Genomic DNA, 22,508 nt, shown 5'->3' on the forward strand with positions numbered 1-22,508 from the left:
AGGGGGGACCGTGTGGGGGCAGTATGCGCAGGGGGGACCGTGTGGGGGCAGTATGCGCGGGAGGGACCGTGTGGGGGCAGTATGCGCGGGAGGGACCGTGTGGGGGCAGTATGCGCGGGAGGGACCGTGTGGGGCCAGTATGCGCGGGAGGGGGCAGTGTAGGGCCAGTATGCGCGGGAGGGGGCAGTGTAGGGCCAGTATGTGCGGGTGGGACAGTATGGGGGTATTTTGTGCAGGAGAGGGCAGTATGCGCAGGGGGGAGACAGTGTGGGGGCAGTATGCGCAGGGGGGAGACAGTGTGGGGGCAGTATGCGCGGGGGGGGGAGACAGTGTGGGGGCAGTATGCGCGGGGGGGGAGACAGTGTGGGGATATTATGCGCGGGGGGGGAGACAGTGTGGGGATATTATGCGCGGGGGGGGAGACAGTGTGGGGATATTATGCGCGGGGGGGGAGACAGTGTGGGGATAATATGCGCGGGGGGGGAGACGGTGTGGGGATAATATGCGCGGGGGGGGAGACAGTGTGGGGATATTATGCGCAGGGGCGGACAGCGTGGGGGCAGTATGCGCAGGGGCGGACAGCGTGGGGGCAGTATGCGCAGGGGCGGACAGCGTGGGGGCAGTATGCGCAGGGGCGGACAGCGTGGGGGCAGTATGCGCAGGGGCGGACAGCGTGGGGGCAGTATGCGCAGGGGCGGACAGCGTGGGGGCAGTATGCGCAGGGGCGGACAGCGTGGGGGCAGTATGCGCAGGGGCGGACAGCGTGGGGGCAGTATGCGCAGGGGCGGACAGCGTGGGGGCAGTATGCGCAGGGGCGGACAGCGTGGGGGCAGTATGCGCAGGGGCGGACAGCGTGGGGGCAGTATGCGCAGGGGCGGACAGCGTGGGGGCAGTATGCGCAGGGGCGGACAGCGTGGGGGCAGTATGCGCAGGGGCGGACAGCGTGGGGGCAGTATGCGCAGGGGCGGACAGCGTGGGGGCAGTATGCGCAGGGGCGGACAGCGTGGGGGCAGTATGCGCAGGGGCGGACAGCGTGGGGGCAGTATGCGCAGGGGCGGACAGCGTGGGGGCAGTATGCGCAGGGGCGGACAGCGTGAGGGCAGTATGCGCAGGGGCGGACAGCGTGGGGGCAGTATGCGCAGGGGCGGACAGCGTGGGGGCAGTATGCGCAGGGGCGGACAGCGTGGGGGCAGTATGCGCAGGGGCGGACAGCGTGGGGGCAGTATGCGCAGGGGCGGACAGCGTGGGGGCAGTATGCGCAGGGGCGGACAGCGTGGGGGCAGTATGCGCAGGGGCGGACAGCGTGGGGGCAGTATGCGCAGGGGCGGACAGCGTGGGGGCAGTATGCGCAGGGGCGGACAGCGTGGGGGCAGTATGCGCAGGGGCGGACAGCGTGGGGGCAGTATGCGCAGGGGCGGACAGCGTGGGGGCAGTATGCGCAGGGGCGGACAGCGTGGGGGCAGTATGCGCAGGGGCGGACAGCGTGGGGGCAGTATGCGCAGGGGCGGACAGCGTGGGGGCAGTATATGCAGGGTGGGCAGTATATGCAGGGTGGGCAGTATAAGCAGGGTGGGCAGTGTGGGGGCAGTATAAGCAGGGTGGGCAGTGTGGGGTATTATGTGATGGGTGGGCAGTGTGGGGTATTATGTGGGCAGTGTGGGGGCAGGATGTGCAGGGGGGGACAGTGTGGGGGCAGTATGTGCAGGGTATGGGTAAAATCCGGAATCGGATAAGGCACCGGAATGCCGGACTGGACATCAAACTCTGCATTCCGGAGCTTGTAGTATCCGGTCTGGGGGTGTCCTGTCCGTGGGTGCTCCATCTGATGGGGCTGCTCTCGCACCTGTCACCTGGGAGAGGAGAGGGGGGAGAATACAGCCTCACCGCATGGTCCGGGGGTGTAATAAAAACTGGAACGGTCCAGACCACACGGGGAGGCTGTAATCTCCCCTTCCCCATGTCCCTGGTGTGAGCAATCACAGGCATCCCCCCGGACAAGACACCCCCCGCATGGGACACCCCTCGGACCAGACACTATAAGCTCCGGAATGCAGAGTTTGATGTCTGGTCCGGCGTTCCGGTGTCTTATCCGGGTCCGGTTTTTACTTAGTCCCGTATGTGCAGGGGGGACAGTGTGGGGGCAGAATGTGCGGGTGGTGGTGCAGGGTAAGAACGCGGAGGGTGCTGCCGGGCGAGAAGGTGCCCGTCGAAGGAGGGGTGGGGGGTGTTTTGTTCCGCCGGGTAAGGTGGGTGGTAAGAGCAGGTGACGTAGGGGGTGCCCACCGGGCAGGTGAGAGGGGAGGGGGTGCCGCTGGGTGTACCTGATACTTGGGATGTCTCACACCCAGTCCGCAGCACATGCTGATCCTGCCTGCAGTAGGAAAGGAAGGAGGAAATGGAACTCAGTGTATTGACTCCTCCCACTGATCTCTGCGGGTCACGTGGGTGTGATGTCATCACAGGTCCTTTAGCCCACTATAATTTAGCATCTACCCCAACAGGATGGCCAGGCCTACAAATAATGGTGTCCTGGTATACAGGGGAAGCAGCATGTAATGTCCTACTATAAAGTGGGAGTGGCCTGTAGTGTCCTACTATACAGGGGGAGAAGAATGTGGTTTCCTATTATACAGGGGAAGCGGCATGTGGTGTCCTATACAGATGGGGCCAGTAACAAAGATACCCCAGAGAGATGTCCCCGTCCTCTGTATTCCCAGGATAATCACATACATACCATGTCCTCAGTCACTGCGTGTCTCCTACAGATAAGCCCAGTAACAGGAATACCCCATAGAGATGTCCCTGTCCTCTGTATTCCCAGGATAATCACATATATACAATGTACTCAGTCACTGTGTGTCTCCTACAGATGGGCCCAGTAACAGAAATACCCCAGAGAGATGTCCCCGTCCTCTGTATTCCCAGGATAATCACATATATACCATGTCCTCAGTCACTGTGTGTCTCCTACAGATGGGCCCAGTAACAGGAATACACCAGAGAGATGTCCCCGTCCTCTGTATTCCCAGGATAATCACATATATACCATGTCCTCAGTCACTGCGTGTCTCTTACAGATGGGCCCAGTAACAGGAATACCCCAGAGAGATGTCCCCGTCCTCTGTATTCCCAGGATAATCACATATATACCATGTACTCAGTCACTGTGTGTCTCCTACAGATGGGCCAGTAACAGTAATACCCCAGAGAGATGTCCCCGTCCTCTGTATTCCCAGGATAATCACATATATACCATGTCCTCAGTCACTGTGTGTCTCCTACAGATGGGCCCAGTAACAGGAATACCCCAGAGAGATGTCCCCGTCCTCTGTATTCCCAGGATAATCACATATATACCATGTCCTCAGTCACTACGTGTCTCCTACAGATGGGCCCAGTAACAGGAATACCCCAGAGAGATGTCCCCGTCCTCTGTATTCCCAGGATAATCACATATATACCATGTACTCAGTCACTGCGTGTCTCTTACAGATGGGCCCAGTAACAGGAATACCCCAGAGAGATGTCCCCGTCCTCTGTATTCCCAGGATAATCACATATATACCATGTACTCAGTCACTGTGTGTCTCCTACAGATGGGCCAGTAACAGTAATACCCCAGAGAGATGTCCCCGTCCTCTGTATTCCCAAGATAATCACATATATACAATGTCCTTAGTCACTGTGTGTCTCCTACAGATGGGCTCAGTAACAGGAATACCCCAGAGAGATGTCCCCGTCCTCTGTATTCCCAGGATAATCACATATATACCATGTACTCAGTCACTGCGTGTCTCCTACAGATGGGCCCAGTAACAGGAATACCCCAGAGAGATGTCCCCGTCCTCTGTATTCCCAGGATAATCACATATATACAATGTCCTCAGTCACTGTGTGTCTCCTACAGATGGGGCCAGTAACAGGAATACCCCAGAGAGATGTCCCCGTCCTCTGTATTCCCAGGATAATCACATATATACCATGTCCTCAGTCACTGCGTGTCTCCTACAGATGGGCCCAGTAACAGGAATACCCCAGAGAGATGTCCCCGTCCTCTGTATTCCCAGGATAATCACATATATACCATGTACTCAGTCACTGCGTGTCTCTTACAGATGGGCCCAGTAACAGGAATACCCCAGAGAGATGTCCCCGTCCTCTGTATTCCCAGGATAATCACATATATACAATGTCCTTAGTCACTGTGTGTCTCCTACAGATGGGCCCAGTAACAGGAATACCCCAGAGAGATGTCCCCGTCCTCTGTATTCCCAGGATAATCACATATATACAATGTACTCAGTCACTGGGTGTCTCCTACAGATGGGCCCAGTAACAGGAATACCCCAGAGAGATGTCCCCGTCCTCTGTATTCCCAGGATAATCACATATATACAATGTCCTCAGTCACTGTGTCTCCTACAGATGGGCCCAGTAACAGGAATACCCCAGAGAGATGTCCCCGTCCTCTGTATTCCCAGGATAATCACATATATACAATGTCCTTAGTCACTACGTGTCTCCTACAGATGGGCCCAGTAACAGGAATACCCCAGAGAGATGTCCCCGTCCTCTGTATTCCCAGGATAATCACATATATACAATGTCCTCAGTCACTGCGTGTCTCCTACAGATGGGGCCAGTAACAGGAATACCCCAGAGAGATGTCCCCGTCCTCTGTATTCCCAGGATAATCACATATATACCATGTCCTCAGTCACTGCGTGTCTCCTACAGATGGCCCAGTAACAGGAATACCCCAGAGAGATGTCCCCATCCTCTGTATTCCCAGGATAATCACATATATACAATGTCCTCAGTCACTGTGTGTCTCCTACAGATGGCCCAGTAACAGGAATACCCCAGAGAGATGTCCCCGTCCTCTGTATTCCCAGGATAATCACATATATACAATGTCCTCAGTCACTGTGTGTCTCCTACAGATGGGGCCAGTAACAGGAATACCCCAGAGAGATGTCCCCATCCTCTGTATTCCCAGGATAATCACATATATACCATGTCCTCAGTCACTGCGTGTCTCCTACAGATGGCCCAGTAACAGGAATACCCCAGAGAGATGTCCCCGTCCTCTGTATTCCCAGGATAATCACATATATACAATGTCCTCAGTCACTGTGTGTCTCCTACAGATGGCCCAGTAACAGGAATACCCCAGAGAGATGTCCCCGTCCTCTGTATTCCCAGGATAATCACATATATACCATGTACTCAGTCACTGCGTGTCTCCTACAGATGGGGCCAGTAACAGGAATACCCCAGAGAGATGTCCCCGTCCTCTGTATTCCCAGGATAATCACATATATACAATGTCCTCAGTCACTGCGTGTCTCCTACAGATGGGGCCAGTAACAGGAATACCCCAGAGAGATGTCCCCGTCCTCTGTATTCCCAGGATAATCACATATATACCATGTCCTCAGTCACTACGTGTCTCCTACAGATGGGCCCAGTAACAGGAATACCCCAGAGAGATGTCCCCGTCCTCTGTATTCCCAGGATAATCACATATATACCATGTCCTCAGTCACTGCGTGTCTCCTACAGATGGGCCCAGTAACAGGGATACCCCAGAGAGATGTCCCCGTCCTCTGTATTCCCAGGATAATCACATATATACAATGTCCTCAGTCACTGCGTGTCTCCTACAGATGGGCCCAGTAACAGGGATACCCCAGAGAGATGTCCCCGTCCTCTGTATTCCCAGGATAATCACATATATACCATGTCCTCAGTCACTGTGTGTCTCCTACAGATGGGGCCAGTAACAGGAATACCCCAGAGAGATGTCCCCGTCCTCTGTATTCCCAGGATAATCACATATATACCATGTCCTCAGTAACTGTGTGTCTCCTACAGATGGGCCCAGTAACAGGAATACCCCAGAGAGATGTCCCCGTCCTCTGTATTCCTAGGATAATCACATATATACCATGTCCTCAGTCTCTGTGTGTCTCCTACAGATGGGCCCAGTAACACAGATACCCCAGAGAGATGTCCCCGTCCTCTGTATTCCCAGGATAATCACATATATACCATGTACTCAGTCACTGCGTGTCTCCTACAGATGGGCCCAGTAACAGAGATACCCCAGAGAGATGTCCTCGTCCTCTGTATTCCCAGGATAATCACATATATACCATGTCCTCAGTCACTGCGTGTCTCCTACAGATGGGCTAGTAACAGGAATACCCCAGAGAGGTGTCCCCGTCCTCTGTATTCCCAGGATAATCACATATATACCATGTCCTCAGTCACTGCGTGTCTCCTACAGATGGGCCCAGTAACAGAGATACCCCAGAGAGATGTCCCCATCCTCTGTATTCCCAGGATAATTACATATATACCATGTCCTCAGTCCCTGCGTGTCTCCTACAGATGGGCCCAGTAACAGAGATACCCCAGAGAGATGTCCCTGTCCTCTGTATTCCCAGGATAATTACATATATACCATGTCCTCAGTTCCTGCGTGTCTCCTACAGATGGGCTTAGTAACAGAGATACCCCAGAGAGATGTCCCCGTCCTCTGTATTCCCAGGATAATCACATATATACAATGTTCTCAGTCACTGTGTGTCTCCTACAGATGGGCCCAGTAACAGGAATACCCCAGAGAGATGTCCCCGTCCTCTGTATTCCCAGGTTCTAGAAGAGACGTATGTGACTGATATGAAGGAAGAAGATATAGAGGGAGAAGAAGAGACGTATGTGACTGATATGAAGGTAGAAGATACAGAGGGAGAAGAAGAGACGTATGTGACTGATATGAAGGCAGAAGATACAGAGGGAGTAGAAGACACGTATGTGACTGATATGAAGGTAGAAGATACAGAGGGAGAAGAAGAGACGTATTTGAATGTTATTAAAGTAGAAGATATAGAGTTAGAAGGTGATACGTACGTGAGGGAAGATCCACAGTGTAAGCAGGAGGAAATCCCTACAGATATCAACACAGGTGAGTCATAAATGTTTATTATATAAAAGATTCACATATTGTCCTTTGTCACTACAGCAATCCATTTTACATCATATCACTGTGTGTTACCAGCCCAGAGATCTGACCAGTCTCCTCCTCGCACTCTCTGGTGTATCTCATACATCAGGAGCCATCAGCCCCTATTATACTCCTGCTCTCCCCTCACATCATGTCACTGTGTGTTACCAGCCCAGAGATCTGACCAGTCTCCTCCCCGCACTCTCTGGTGTATCTCATACATCAGGAGCCATCAGCCCCTATTATACTCCTGCTCTCCCCTCACATCATGTCACTGTGTTACCAGCCCAGAGATCTGACCAGTGTCCTCCCCGCACTCTCTGGTGTATCTCATACATCAGGAGCCATCAGCCCCTATTATACTCCTGCTCTCCCCTCACATCATGTCACTGTGTGTTACCAGCCCAGAGATCTCACCAGTCTCCTTCCCGCACTCTCTGGTGTATCTCATACATCAGGATCTATCAGTCCCTATTATACTCCTGTTCTCCTCCTCACATCATATCACTGTGTGTTACCAGCCCAGAGATCTGACCAGTCTCCTCCCCGCACTCTCTGGTGTATCTCATACATCAGCAGCCATCAGCCCCTATTATACTCCTGCTCTCCCCCTCACATCATGTCACCGTGTGTTACCAGCTGAGAGATCTGACCAGTCTCCTCCCCACACTCTTTGGTGTATCTCATACATCAGGAGCCATCAGCCCCTCTTATACTCCTGCTCTCCCCCTCACATCATGTCACCGTGTGTTACCAGCTGAGAGATCTGACCAGTCTCCTCCCCGCACTCTTTGGTGTATCTCATACATCAGGAACCATCAGCCCCTATTATACTCCTGCTCTCCCCCTCACATCATGTCACTGTGTGTTACCAGCCCAGACATCTGACCAGTCTCCTCCCCGCACTCTCTGGTGTATCTCATACATCAGGAGCCATCAGCCCCTATTATACTCCTGCTCTCCCCCTCACATCATGTCACTGTGTGTTACCAGCCCAGAGATCTGACCAGTCTCCTCCCCGCACTCTCTGGTGTATCTCATACATCAGCAGCCATCAGCCCCTATTATACTCCTGCTCTCCCCCTCACATCATGTCACTGTGTGTTACCAGCCCAGACATCTGACCAGTCTCCTCCCCGCACTCTCTGGTGTATCTCATACATCAGGAGCTATCAGCCCCTATTATACTCCTGCTCTCCCCTCACATCATGTCCCTGTGTGTTACCAGCCCAGAGATCTGACCAGTCTCCTCCCCGCACTCTCTGGTGTATCTCATACATCAGCAGCCATCAGCCCCTATTATACTCATGCTCTCCCCCCTCACATCATGTCACTGTGTGTCACCAGCCCAGAGCTCTGACCAGTCTCCTCCCCGCACTCTCTGGTGTATCTCATACATCAGGTGCCATCAGCCCCTATTATACTCCTGCTCTCCCCCTCTCATCATGTCAATGTGTGTTACCAGCCCAGAGATCTGACCAGTCTCCTCCCCGCACTCTCTGGTGTATCTCATACATCAGGAGCCATCAGCCCCTATTATACTCCTGCTCTCCCCCTAACATCATGTCACTGTGTGTTACCAGCCCAGACATCTGACCAGTCTCCTCCCCGCACTCTCTGGTGTATCTCATACATCAGGAGCCATCAGCCCCTATTATACTCCTGCTCTCCCCCTAACATCATGTCACTGTGTGTTACCAGCCCAGACATCTGACCAGTCTCCTCCCCGCACTCTCTGGTGTATCTCATACATCAGGAGCCATCAGCCCCTATTATACTCCTGGACTCCCCCTCACATCATGTCACTGTGTGTTACCAGCCCACAGATCTGACCAGTCTCCTCCCCGCACTCTCTGGTGTATCTCATACATCAGGAGCCATCAGCCCCTATTATACTCCTGCTCTCCCCTCACATCATGTCACTGTGTGTTACCAGCCGAGAGATCTGACCAGTCTCCTCCCCGCACTCTCTGGTGTATCTCATACATCAGGAACCATCAGCCCCTATTATACTCCTGCTCTCCCCCTCACATCATGTCACTGTGTTACCAGCCCAGAGATCTGACCAGTCTCCTCCCCGCACTCTCTGGTGTATCTCATACATCAGGATCCATCAGCCCCTATTATACTCCTGCTCTCCCCCTCACATCATGTCACTGTGTGTTACCAGCCCAGAGATCTGACCAGTCTCCTCCCCGCACTCTCTGGTGTATCTCATACATCAGGAGCCATCAGCCCCTATTATACTCCTGCTCTCCCCCTCACATCATGTCACTGTGTGTTACCAGCCCAGAGATCTGACCAGTCTCCTCCCGCACTCTCTGGTGTATCTCATACGTAAGGTACCATCAGCCCCTATTATACTCCTGCTCTCCCCTCACATCATGTCACTGTGTGTTACCAGCCCAGAGATCTGACCAGTCTCCGCCCGCACTCTCTGGTGTATCTCATACATCAGGAGCCATCAGCCCCTATTATACTACTGCTCTCCCCTCACATCATGTCACTGTGTGTTACCAGCCCAGAGATCTGACCAGTCTCCTCCCAGCACTCTCTGGTGTATCTCATACTTTAGGAGCCATCAGCCCCTATTATACTCCTGCTCTCCCCCTCACATCATGTCACTGTGTGTTACCAGCCCAGAGATCTGACCCGTCTCCTCCCCGCACTCTCTGGTGTATCTCATACATCAGGTGCCATCAGCCCCTATTATACTCCTGCTCTCCCCCTCACATCATGTCACTGTGTGTTACCAGCCCAGAGATCTGACCAGTCTCCTCCCCGCACTCTCTGGTGTATCTCATACATCAGGAGCCATCAGCCCCTATTATACTACTGCTCTCCCCTCACATCATGTCACTGTGTGTGTTACCAGCCCAGAGATCTGACCAGTCTCCTCCCCGCACTCTCTGGTGTATCTCATACATCAGCAGCCATCAGCCCCTATTATACTCCTGCTCTCCCCCTAACATCAGGTCACTGTGTGTTACCAGCCCAGAGATCTGACCAGTCTCCTCCCCGCACTCTCTTGTGTATCTCATACATCAGGAGCCATCAGCCCCTATTATACTCCTGCTCTCCCATCACATCATGTCACTGTGTGTTACCAGCCCAGACATCTGACCAGTCTCCTCCCCGCACTCTCTGGTGTATCTCATACATCAGGTGCCATCAGCCCCTATTATACTCCTGCTCTCCCCCTCACATCATGTCACTGTGTGTTACCAGCCCAGAGATCTGACCAGTCTCCTCCCCGCACTCTCTGGTGTATCTCATACATCAGGTGCCATCAGCCCCTATTATACTCCTGCTCTCCCCTCACATCATGTCACTGTGTGTTACCAGCCCAGAGATCTGACCAGTCTCCTCCCCACACTCTCTGGTGTATCTCATACATCAGGTAACATCAGCCCCTATTATACTCCTGCTCTCCCCCTCACATCATGTCACTGTGTGTTACCAGCCCAGAGATCTGACCAGTCTCCTCCCCGCACTCTCTGGTGTATCTCATACATCAGGTGCCATCAGCCACTATTATACTCCTGCTCTCCCCCTCACATCATGTCACTGTGTGTTACCAGCCCAGAGATCTGACCAGTCTCCTCCCCGCACTCTCTGGTGTATCTCATACATCAGGAGACATCAGCCCCTATTATACTCCTGCTCTCCCATCGCATCATGTCACTGTGTGTTACCAGCCCAGAGATCTGACCAGTCTCCTCCCCGCACTCTCTGGTGTATCTCATACATCAGGATCCATCAGCCCCTATTATACTCCTGCTCTCCCCTCACATCATGTCACTGTGTGTTACCTGCCCAGAGATCTGACCAGTCTCCTCCCGCACTCTCTGGTGTATCTCATACATCAGGAACCATCAGCCCCTATTATACTCCTGCTCTCCCCCTCACATCATGTCACTGTGTGTTACCAGCCCAGAGATCTGACCAGTCTCCTCCCCGCACTCTCTGGTGTATCTCATACATCAGGAGCCATCAGCCCCTATTATACTCCTGCTCTCCCCCTCACATCATGTCACTGTGTGTTACCAGCCCAGAGATCTGACCAGTCTCCTCCCTGCACTCTCTGGTGTATCTCATACATCAGGAGCCATCAGCCCCTATTATACTCCTGCTCTCCCCCTCACATCATGTCACTGTGTGTTACCAGCCCAGAGATCTGACCAGTCTCCTCCCCGCACTCTCTGGTGCATCTCATACATCAGGAGCCATCAGCCCCTATTATACTCCTGCTCTCCCCGTCACATCATGTCACTGTGTGTTACCAGCCCAGAGATCTGACCAGTCTCCTCCCCGCACTCTCTGGTGTATATCATACATCAGGAGCCATCAGCCCCTATTATACTCCTGCTCTCCCCTCACATCATGTCACTGTGTGTTACCAGCCCAGAGATCTGTTCAGTCTCCACCCCGCACTCTCTGGTGTATCTCATACATCAGGAGACATCAGCCCCTATTATACTCCTGCTCTCCCCCTCACATCATGTCACTGTGTGTTACCAGCCCAGAGATCTGACCAGTCTCCTCCCCGCACTCTCTGGTGTATCTCATACATCAGGAGACATCAGCCCCTATTATACTCCTGCTCTCCCCCTCACATCATGTCACTGTGTTACCAGCCCAGAGATCTGACCAGTCTCCTCCCCGCACTCTCTGGTGTATCTCATACATCAGCAGCCATCAGTCCCTATTATACTCCTGCTCTCCCCCTCACATCATGTCACTGTGTTACCTGCCCAGAGATCTGACCAGTCTCCTCCCCGCACTCTCTGGTGTATCTCATACATCAGGAGCCATCAGCCCTATTATACTCCTGCTCTCCCCTCACATCATGTCACTGTGTGTTACCAGCCCAGAGATCGGACCAGTCTCCTCCCCGCATTCTCTGGTGTATCTCATACATTAGCAGCCATCAGCCCCTATTATACTCCTGCTCTCCCCTCACATCATGTCACTGTGTGTTACCAGCCCAGAGATCTGACCAGTCTCCTCCCCGCATTCTCTGGTGTATCTCATACATCAGGAGCCATCAGCCCCTATTATACTCCTGCTCTCCCCTCACATCATGTCACTGTGTTACCAGCCCAGAGATCTGACCAGTCTCCTCCCCGCACTCTCTGGTGTATCTCATACATCAGGAGCCATCAGCCCCTATTATACTCCTGCTCTCCCCCTCACATCATGTCACTGTGTGTTACCAGCCCAGAGATCTGACCAGTCTCCTCCCCGCACTCTCTGGTGTATATCATACATCAGGAGCCATCAGCCCCTATTATACTCCTGCTCTCCCCCTAACATCATGTCACTGTGTGTTACCAGCCCAGAGATCTGACCAGTCTCCTCCCCGCACTCTCTGGTGTATCTCATACATCAGGAGCCGTCAGCCCCTATTTTACTCCTGCTCTCCCCTCACATCATGTCACTGTGTGTTACCAGCCCAGAGATCTGACCAGTCTCCTCCCCGCACTCTCTGGTGTATCTCATACATCAGGAGCCATCAGCCCCTATTATACTCCTGCTCTCCCCCTCACATCATGTCACTGTGTGTTACCAGCCCAGAGATCTGACCAGTCTACTCCCCGCACTCTCTGGTGTAACTCATACATCAGGAGCCATCAGCCCCTATTATACTCCTGCTCTCCCCCTCACATCATGTCACTGTGTGTTACCAGCCCAGAGATCTGACCAGTCTCCTCCCCGCACTCTCTGGTGTATCTCATACATCAGCAGCCATCAGCCCCTATTATACTCCTGCTCTCCCCCTCACATCATGTCACTGTGTGTTACCAGCCCAGAGATCTGACCAGTCTCCTCCCCGCCCTCTCTGGTGTATCTCATACATCAGGAGCCATCAGCCCCTATTATACTCCTGCTCTCCCCCTCACATCATGTCACTGTGTGTTACCAGCCGAGAGATCTGACCAGTCTCCTCCCCGCACTCTCTGGTGTATCTCATACATCAGGAGCCATCAGCCCCTATTATACTCCTGCTCTCCCCCTCACATCATGTCACTGTGTGTTACCAGCCCAGAGATCTGACCAGTCTCCTCCCCGCACTCTCTGGTGTATCTCATACATCAGCAGACATCAGCCCCTATTATACTCCTGCTCTCCCCCTCACATCATGTCACTGTGTGTTACCAGCCCAGAGATCTGACCAGTCTCCTCCCCGCACTCTCTGGTGTATCTCATACATCAGCAGCCATCAGCCCCTATTATACTCCTGCTCTCCCCCTCACATCATGTCACTGTGTGTTACCAGCCCAGAGATCTGACCAGTCTCCTCCCCGCACTCTCTGGTGTATCTCATACATCAGCAGCCATCAGCCCCTATTATACTCCTCCTCTGCCCCTCACATCATGTCACTGTGTGTTACCAGCCCAGAGATCTGTCCAGTCTCCACCCCACACTCTCTGGTGTATCTCATACATCAGGAGCCATCAGCCCCTATTATACTCCTGCTCTCCCCCTCACATCATGTCACTGTGTGTTACCAGCCCAGAGATCTGTCCAGTCTCCACCCCACACTCTCTGGTGTATCTCATACATCAGGAACCATCAGCCCCTATTATACTCCTGCTCTCCCCCTCACATCATGTCACTGTGTGTTACCAGCCGAGAGATCTGACCAGTCTCCTCCCCACACTCTCTGGTGTATCTCATACATCAGGAACCATCAGCCCCTATTATACTCCTGCTCTCCCCTCACATCATGTCACTGTGTGTTACCAGCCCAGAGATCTGTCCAGTCTCCACCCCACACTTGCTTAGGCACTGATACATATAGAACTATATTAGTGCAAGGGGTCTCCTGCTATATTTCCCCCACTCATGGGGGGAATGTCGGCTCCTATCCTGGGCTTTCTCAAAGACCACTAGGACAGGTGTGATGGCTGTGACCTATCAGATGGATCTGGATGTATATTACACCAATGTCTTATCTGTGCAGTGATATAGTCCTATATACTGTATATATATGTATAAGTGTGATCAGTTGTAGTTATGAAATGCAACAACTGAACCTCTTGATGTCACTAATTGTATAATGTGTTCCTGGTGGTAACAACACCCTATTGTCATACATGTATTTCCAGCAGATGGAGGCACCGGCAGGAAGACCTCGGAGGGAGATCTCATATTGTCCCCAGATAGTAACATACAAGATGACATCACACAGGACTCTCCAGGAGACATCCCCGTTACTGTATATATACATCCTGTACCTGACACTGCTGATATATCATCTGATCCCGCTAATCATGGGAAATGTTCTCCCAATAACTCTAGTATTGCTACAGATAGGGCTGCTCACACAGGGGATTCAGCCTTTACCTGTTCTGAGTGTAACAAAGGTTTTGTATATCGGTCAGTGTTTATTAGACATCAGAGAACTCACACAGGAGAGAGGCCATTTCCATGTTCTGAATGTGGGAAATGTTTTACATTGAAATCAGATCTTGTTAAACATCAGAGAACTCACACAGGTGAGAAACCATTTCCATGTTCTGAGTGCGGGAGATGCTTTCTTTATAAATCAGATCTTGTTACACATAAGAGAAGTCACACAGGGGAGAAACCATTTCCATGTTCTGAGTGTGGGAAATGTTTTACGTTGAAGTCAGATCTTGTTAAACATTTGAGAAGTCACACAGGTGAGAAGCCATATCCATGCTCTGAGTGTGGGAGGTGTTTTATACAGAACTCAGATCTTGTTAAACATCAGAGAAGTCACACAGGTGAGAGGCCATTTCCATGTTCTGAGTGTGGGAAATGTTTTACACAGAAGTCCAATCTTGTTACACATCAGAGAAGTCACACAGGTGAGAGGCCATTTATATGTTCTGAGTGTGGGAAATGTTTTACATTGAAATCCATTCTTGTTAGACATCAGAGAAGTCACAGTGGTGAGAGGCCATTTCCATGTTCTGAGTGTGGGAAATGTTTTACATTGAAATCACATCTTGTTAGACATCAGAGAAGTCACACTGGTGAGAGGTAATTTCCATTTTCTGTGTGAGGGAAATGTTTTACACGGAAATCAGATTTTGTAATACATGAAAGAAGTCACACAGGTGTGTTTAAGACACAAAAACAGCTGCTTAATGTTGTGTAGGTCCCTGTCATTGCTGCTATAGCAGGTCTGGGCTGATGAGACATACAGTAGTATCCAGAAGACCTCTTTCGGTGTCCTGCAGTATATGCCACTAATATGTTAGCATCAGATTATGGCCCTTGTTCAGATCTGATCGCAGTACAAATTTGTTCTCAAAATGGGCAAAACCATGTGCACTGCAGGTGGGCCAGATGTAACATGTGCAGAGAGCGTTAAATTTGGGTGGGGTGTGTTGAAACTAAAATCTAAATTGCAGTGTAAAAATGATGCAGCCAGTATTTACCCTAGACAGAAACAAAATAACTCACCCAAATCTAACTCTCTCTGCACATGTTACAACTACCCCACCTGCAGAGCACATGGTTTTGCCCATTTTGAGAACAAATTTGTACCGTGATCAGATCTGAATAAGGGCCTATGTCCAGCAAGGTATTTGGTGATTTTCACCATCATATCCCAGCCTTTATATGTGATTTCTTATATTATATACTCCAATTTAAATATAAAAAAGTATTTACAGACAAATCACATATCCTGGGTCAGTCATCAGCCAACCTATTATAGGTTCAAAAAATTATTTTTAGAAAAATTAAAATCTGCATAATTTATGCTAAATGTTTAAGTAAAATAACACCACCAATTGCCACTGATCTTGATACGAATTTATTAAAGTATATCAGTGACCCTCTTGTTGTTCACATGAAAATATGTAAAATATTTAAATTGTTTGTTTAACTCTACATAGCTAATTTTGCATCATATCATTTAATAGAGTTATTACTATTTTAGAATAATTGGAATTAAAAGTTAATTTTTAACTCATTCACTATACATTTCTCTCAACAAATTAAAAGTGTGCCTCCAAAAAGGAATCCTTGTCTGTGAACGGCTGTCCACTTCCTGTGGATTACCGTTTCTTTTCTTTTTAAGTATCCCAGCCTTTGTCGACCATGGAGACCGTTATCCCAATAATCCACATCACGTGAGACTACCTAGACATTTCATCAGAGGTGCGGTTACATGTTCTTTATGACATCATTACAGCTGGCTCTCTCTGTATTCTGTTCCCCAGATGTCACCTTATTACATCAGAGTGTCCAATACCCAATGTCCAATCAGTCACTGGAGACGAGTTTGTTATATTGACATTTATAGTTTTGTTTTAATAAATTGATGGTGAAAGATATGCGAGTTTATTTAATTGGTGGCAGCAATCAGACCATGACGTGCTCACCAGCAATCATTAATGGGCAATATGCTCGCGAGTAATCGGTGAGGGGTGACACGCTCGCTAGTAATCAGTGAGGGGTGACACGCTCGCTAGTAATCAGTGAGGGGTGACACGCTCGCTAGTAATCAGTGAGGGGTGACACGCTCGCTAGTAATCAGTGAGGGGTGACACGCTCGCTAGTAATCAGTGAGGGGTGACACGCTCGCTAGTAATCAGTGAGGGGTGACACGCTTGCTAGTAATCAGTAAGGGGTGACACGCTCGCTAGTAATCAGTGAGGGGTGACACGCTTGCTAGTAATCAGTGAGGGGTGACACGCTTGCTAGTAATCAGTAAGGGGTGACACGCTCGCTAGTAATCAGTGAGGGGTGACACGCTTGCTAGTAATCAGTAAGGGGTGACACGCTCGCTAGTAATCAGTGAGGGGTGACACGCTCGCTAGTAATCAGTGAGGGGTGACACGCTCGCTAGTAATCAGTGAGGGGTGACACGCTCGCTAGTAATCAGTGAGGGGTGACACGCTCGCTAGTAATCAGTGAGGGGTGACACGCTCGCTAGTAATCAGTGAGGGGTGACACGCTTGCTAGTAATCAGTAAGGGGTGACACGCTCGCTAGTAATCAGTGAGGGGTGACACGCTTGCTAGTAATCAGTGAGGGGTGACACGCTTGCTAGTAATCAGTGAGGGGTGACACGCTCGCTAGTAATCAGTGAGGGGTGACACGCTCGCTAGTAATCAGTGAGGGGTGACACGCTCGCTAGTAATCAGTGAGGGGTGACACGCTCGCTAGTAATCAGTGAGGGGTGACACGCTCGCTAGTAATCAGTGAGGGGTGACACGCTTGCTAGTAAATAGTGAGGGGTGACACGCTCACTAGTAATCAGTGAGGGGTGACACGCTTGCTAGTAATCAGTAAGGGGTGACACGCTCGCTAGTAATCAGTAAGGGGTGACACGCTTCCTAGTAATCATTAAGGGGTGACACGCTCGCTAGTAATCTGAAGGGTGATACGCTCGCTAGTAATCAGTGAGGGGTGACACGCTCGCTAGTAAGCAGTAAGGGTGACGCGCTTGCTAGTAATCAATGAGAGGTGATGCGCTCGCTAATAATCAGTGAGGGGTGACACGCTCGCTAGTAATCAGTGAGAGGTGACACGCTCGCTAGTAATCAGTGAGGGGTGACACGGTCGCTAGTAATCAGTGAGGGGTGACACGCTCGCTAGTAATCAGTAAGGGGTGACACGCTTCCTAGTAATCAGTAAGGGGTGACATGGTCGCTAATAATCAGTGAGGGGTGACATGGTCGCTAGTAATCAGTAAGGGGTGACACGCTCGCTAGTAATCAGTGAGGGGTGACACGCTCGCTAGTAATCAGTGACAGGTGACACGCTTGCTAGTAATCAGTAAGGGGTGACACGCTCGCTAGTAATCAGTGAGGGGTGACACGGTCGCTAGTAATCAGTAAGAGGTGATGCGCTCGCTAATAATCAGTGAGGGGTGACACGCTCGCTAATAATCAGTGAGGGGTGACACGCTCGCTAGTAATCAGTGAGGGGTGACACGCTCGCTAGTAATCAGTGAGGGGTGACATGGTCGCTAGTAATCAGTAAGGGGTGACACGCTCGCTAGTAATCAGTGAGGGGTGACACGCTCGCTAGTAATCAGTGAGGGGTGACACGCTCGCTAGTAATCAGTGAGGGGTGACACGCTCGCTAGTAATCAGTGAGGGGTGACACGCTCGCTAGTAATCAGTGAGGGGTGACACGCTCGCTAGTAATCAGTGAGGGGTGACACGCTCGCTAGTAATCAGTGAGGGGTGACATGGTCGCTAATAATCAGTGAGGGGTGACATGGTCGCTAGTAATCAGTAAGGGGTGACACGCTCGCTAGTAATCAGTGAGGGGTGACACGCTCGCTAGTAATCAGTGAGGGGTGACACGCTCGCTAGTAATCAGTGAGGGGTGACACGCTCGCTAGTAATCAGTGAGGGGTGACACGCTCGCTAGTAATCAGTGAGGGGTGACACGCTCGCTAGTAATCAGTGAGGGGTGACACGCTCGCTAGTAATCAGTGAGGGGTGACACGCTCGCTAGTAATCAGTGAGGGGTGACATGGTCGCTAATAATCAGTGAGGGGTGACATGGTCGCTAGTAATCAGTAAGGGGTGACACGCTCGCTAGTAATCAGTGAGGGGTGACACGCTCGCTAGTAATCAGTGACGGGTGACACGCTCGCTAGTAATCAGTAAGGGGTGACACGCTCGCTAGTAATCAGTGAGGGGTGACACGGTCGCTAGTAATCAGTAAGAGGTGATGCGCTCGCTAATAATCAGTGAGGGGTGACACGCTCGCTAATAATCAGTGAGGGGTGACACGCTCGCTAGTAATCAGTGAGGGGTGACACGCTCGCTAGTAATCAGTGAGGGGTGACACGGTCGCTAGTAATCAGTAAGGGGTGACACGCTCGCTAGTAATCAGTGAGGGGTGACACGCTCGCTAGTAATCAGTGAGGGGGGACACGCTCGCTAGTAGTCAGTGAGGGGTGACACGCTCGCTAGTAATCAGTGAGGGGTGACACGCTCGCTAGTAATCAGTGAGGGGTGACACGCTCGCTAGTAATCAGTGAGGGGTGACACGCTCGCTAGTAATCAGTGAGGGGTGACACGCTCGCTAGTAATCAGTGAGGGGTGACACGCTTGCTAGTAATCAGTAAGGGGTGACACGCTTGCTAGTAATCAGTAAGGGGTGACACGCTCGCTAGTAATCAGTGAGGGGTGACACGCTCGCTAGTAATCAGTGAGGGGTGACACGCTCGCTAGTAATCAGTGAGGGGTGACACGCTTGCTAGTAATCAGTAAGGGGTGACACGCTCGCTAGTAATCAGTGAGGGGTGACACGCTTGCTAGTAATCAGTGAGGGGTGACACGCTTGCTAGTAATCAGTAAGGGGTGACACGCTCGCTAGTAATCAGTGAGGGGTGACACGCTTGCTAGTAATCAGTAAGGGGTGACACGCTCGCTAGTAATCAGTGAGGGGTGACACGCTCGCTAGTAATCAGTGAGGGGTGACACGCTCGCTAGTAATCAGTGAGGGGTGACACGCTCGCTAGTAATCAGTGGGGGGTGACACGCTCGCTAGTAATCAGTGAGGGGTGACACGCTCGCTAGTAATCAGTGAGGGGTGACATGCTCGCTAGTAATCAGTGAGGGGTGACACGCTCGCTAGTAATCAGTGAGGGGTGACACGCTCGCTAGTAATCAGTGAGGGGTGACACGCTCACTAGTAATCAGTGAGGGGTGACACGCTTGCTAGTAATCAGTAAGGGGTGACACGCTCGCTAGTAATCAGTAAGGGGTGACACGCTTCCTAGTAATCATTAAGGGGTGACACGCTCGCTAGTAATCTGAAGGGTGATATGCTCGCTAGTAATCAGTGAGGGGTGACACGCTCGCTAGTAAGCAGTAAGGGTGACGCGCTTGCTAGTAATCAATGAGAGGTGATGCGCTCGCTAATAATCAGTGAGGGGTGACACGCTCGCTAGTAATCAGTGAGAGGTGACACGCTCGCTAGTAATCAGTGAGGGGTGACACGGTCGCTAGTAATCAGTGAGGGGTGACACGCTCGCTAGTAATCAGTAAGGGGTGACATGGTCGCTAATAATCAGTGAGGGGTGACACGGTCGCTAGTAATCAGTGAGGGGTGACACGCTCGCTAGTAATCAGTAAGGGGTGACATGGTCGCTAATAATCAGTGAGGGGTGACATGGTCGCTAGTAATCAGTAAGGGGTGACACGCTCGCTAGTAATCAGTGAGGGGTGACACGCTCGCTAGTAATCAGTGACAGGTGACACGCTTGCTAGTAATCAGTAAGGGGTGACACGCTCGCTAGTAATCAGTGAGGGGTGACACGGTCGCTAGTAATCAGTAAGAGGTGATGCGCTCGCTAATAATCAGTGAGGGGTGACACGCTCGCTAATAATCAGTGAGGGGTGACACGCTCGCTAGTAATCAGTGAGGGGTGACACGCTCGCTAGTAATCAGTGAGGGGTGACATGGTCGCTAGTAATCAGTAAGGGGTGACACGCTCGCTAGTAATCAGTGAGGGGTGACACGCTCGCTAGTAATCAGTGAGGGGGGACACGCTCGCTAGTAATCAGTGAGGGGTGACACGCTCGCTAGTAATCAGTGAGGGGTGACACGCTCGCTAGTAATCAGTGAGGGGTGACACGCTCGCTAGTAATCAGTGAGGGGTGACACGCTCGCTAGTAATCAGTGAGGGGTGACACGCTCGCTAGTAATCAGTGAGGGGTGACATGGTCGCTAATAATCAGTGAGGGGTGACATGGTCGCTAGTAATCAGTAAGGGGTGACACGCTCGCTAGTAATCAGTGAGGGGTGACACGCTCGCTAGTAATCAGTGACAGGTGACACGCTTGCTAGTAATCAGTAAGGGGTGACACGCTCGCTAGTAATCAGTGAGGGGTGACACGGTCGCTAGTAATCAGTAAGAGGTGATGCGCTCGCTGATAATCAGTGAGGGGTGACACGCTCGCTAATAATCAGTGAGGGGTGACACGCTCGCTAGTAATCAGTGAGGGGTGACACGCTCGCTAGTAATCAGTGAGGGGGGACATGGTCGCTAGTAATCAGTAAGGGGTGACACGCTCGCTAGTAATCAGTGAGGGGTGACACGCTCGCTAGTAATCAGTGAGGGGGGACACGCTCGCTAGTAATCAGTGAGGGGTGACACGCTCGCTAGTAATCAGTGAGGGGTGACACGCTCGCTAGTAATCAGTGAGGGGTGACACGCTCGCTAGTAATCAGTGAGGGGTGACACGCTCGCTAGTAATCAGTGAGGGGTGACACACTCGCTAGTAATCAGTGAGGGGTGACACGCTTGCTAGTAATCAGTAAGGGGTGACACGCTCGCTAGTAATCAGTAAGGGGTGACACGCTTCCTAGTAATCATTAAGGGGTGACACGCTCGCTAGTAATCTGAGGGGTGATACGCTCGCTAGTAATCAGTGAGGGGTGACACGCTCGCTAGTAATCAGTAAGGGTGACGCGCTTGCTAGTAATCAATGAGAGGTGATGCGCTCGCTAATAATCAGTGAGGGGTGACACGCTCGCTAGTAATAAAGTGAGAGGTGACACGCTCGCTAGTAATCAGTGAGGGGTGACACGGTCGCTAGTAATCAGTGAGGGGTGACACGCTCGCTAGTAATCAGTAAGGGGTGACACGCTTCCTAGTAATCAGTAAGGGGTGACATGGTCGCTAATAATCAGTGAGGGGTGACACGGTCGCTAGTAATCAGTAAGGGGTGACACGCTCGCTAGTAATCAGTGAGGGGTGACACGCTCGCTAGTAATCAGTGACAGGTGACACGCTCGCTAGTAATCAGTAAGGGGTGACACGCTCGCTAGTAATCAGTGAGGGGTGACACGGTCGCTAGTAATCAGTAAGAGGTGATGCGCTCGCTAATAATCAGTGAGGGGTGACACGCTCGCTAATAATCAGTGAGGGGTGACACGCTCGCTAGTAATCAGTGAGGGGTGACACGCTCGCTAGTAATCAGTGAGGGGTGACATGGTCGCTAGTAATCAGTAAGGGGTGACACGGTCGCTAGTAATCAGTGAGGGGTGACACGCTCGCTAGTAATCAGTAAGGGGTGACACGCTTCCTAGTAATCAGTAAGGGGTGACATGGTCGCTAATAATCAGTGAGGGGTGACATGGTCGCTAGTAATCAGTAAGGGGTGACACGCTCGCTAGTAATCAGTGAGGGGTGACACGCTCGCTAGTAATCAGTGAGGGGTGACATGGTCGCTAGTAATCAGTAAGGGGTGACACGCTCGCTAGTAATCAGTGAGGGGTGACACGTTCGCTAGTAATCGGTGAGGGGTGACATGGTCGCTAGTAATCAGTAAGGGGTGACACGCTCGCTAGTAATCGGTAAGGGGTGACTCGCTCGCTAGTAATCAGTGAGAGGTGACACGCTCGCTAGTAATCAGTGAGGGGTGACACTCTCGCTAGTAATCAGTGAGGGGTGACACGCTCGCTAGTAATCAGTAAGGGGTGACACGGTCGCTAGTAATCAGTAAGGGGTGACTCGCTTGCTAGTAATCAGTAAGGGTTG

At 51.5% G+C, this 22,508-nt stretch overlaps 1 protein-coding gene across 2 annotated transcripts in view; it reads left to right on the plus strand.

Moving 5' to 3' along the window:
- LOC146009842 (uncharacterized) overlaps positions 1-15,302 on the plus strand; it is a 29,489-nt gene extending 14,187 nt beyond the window's left edge. Inside the window, exons 2-3 of one of the 2 annotated variants that reach the window (XM_083150379.1) lie at positions 6,605-6,973; positions 14,126-15,302. In XM_083150379.1, coding sequence (XP_083006505.1) covers positions 6,688-6,973; positions 14,126-15,030 — 1,191 coding nt within the window. In that variant the 5' untranslated portion in view covers positions 6,605-6,687 and the 3' untranslated portion in view covers positions 15,031-15,302. The remainder of the gene's footprint in view (positions 1-6,604; positions 6,974-14,125) is intronic. The other variant, XM_083150380.1, reaches the window with a different exon arrangement.
- The last annotated feature ends 7,206 nt before the right edge of the window (positions 15,303-22,508 follow it).

The sequence above is a fragment of the Crinia signifera genome, chromosome 6 (assembly GCF_055691185.1).
Source record: "Crinia signifera chromosome 6, ASM5569118v1, whole genome shotgun sequence".
NCBI lineage: Eukaryota > Metazoa > Chordata > Amphibia > Anura > Myobatrachidae > Crinia > Crinia signifera.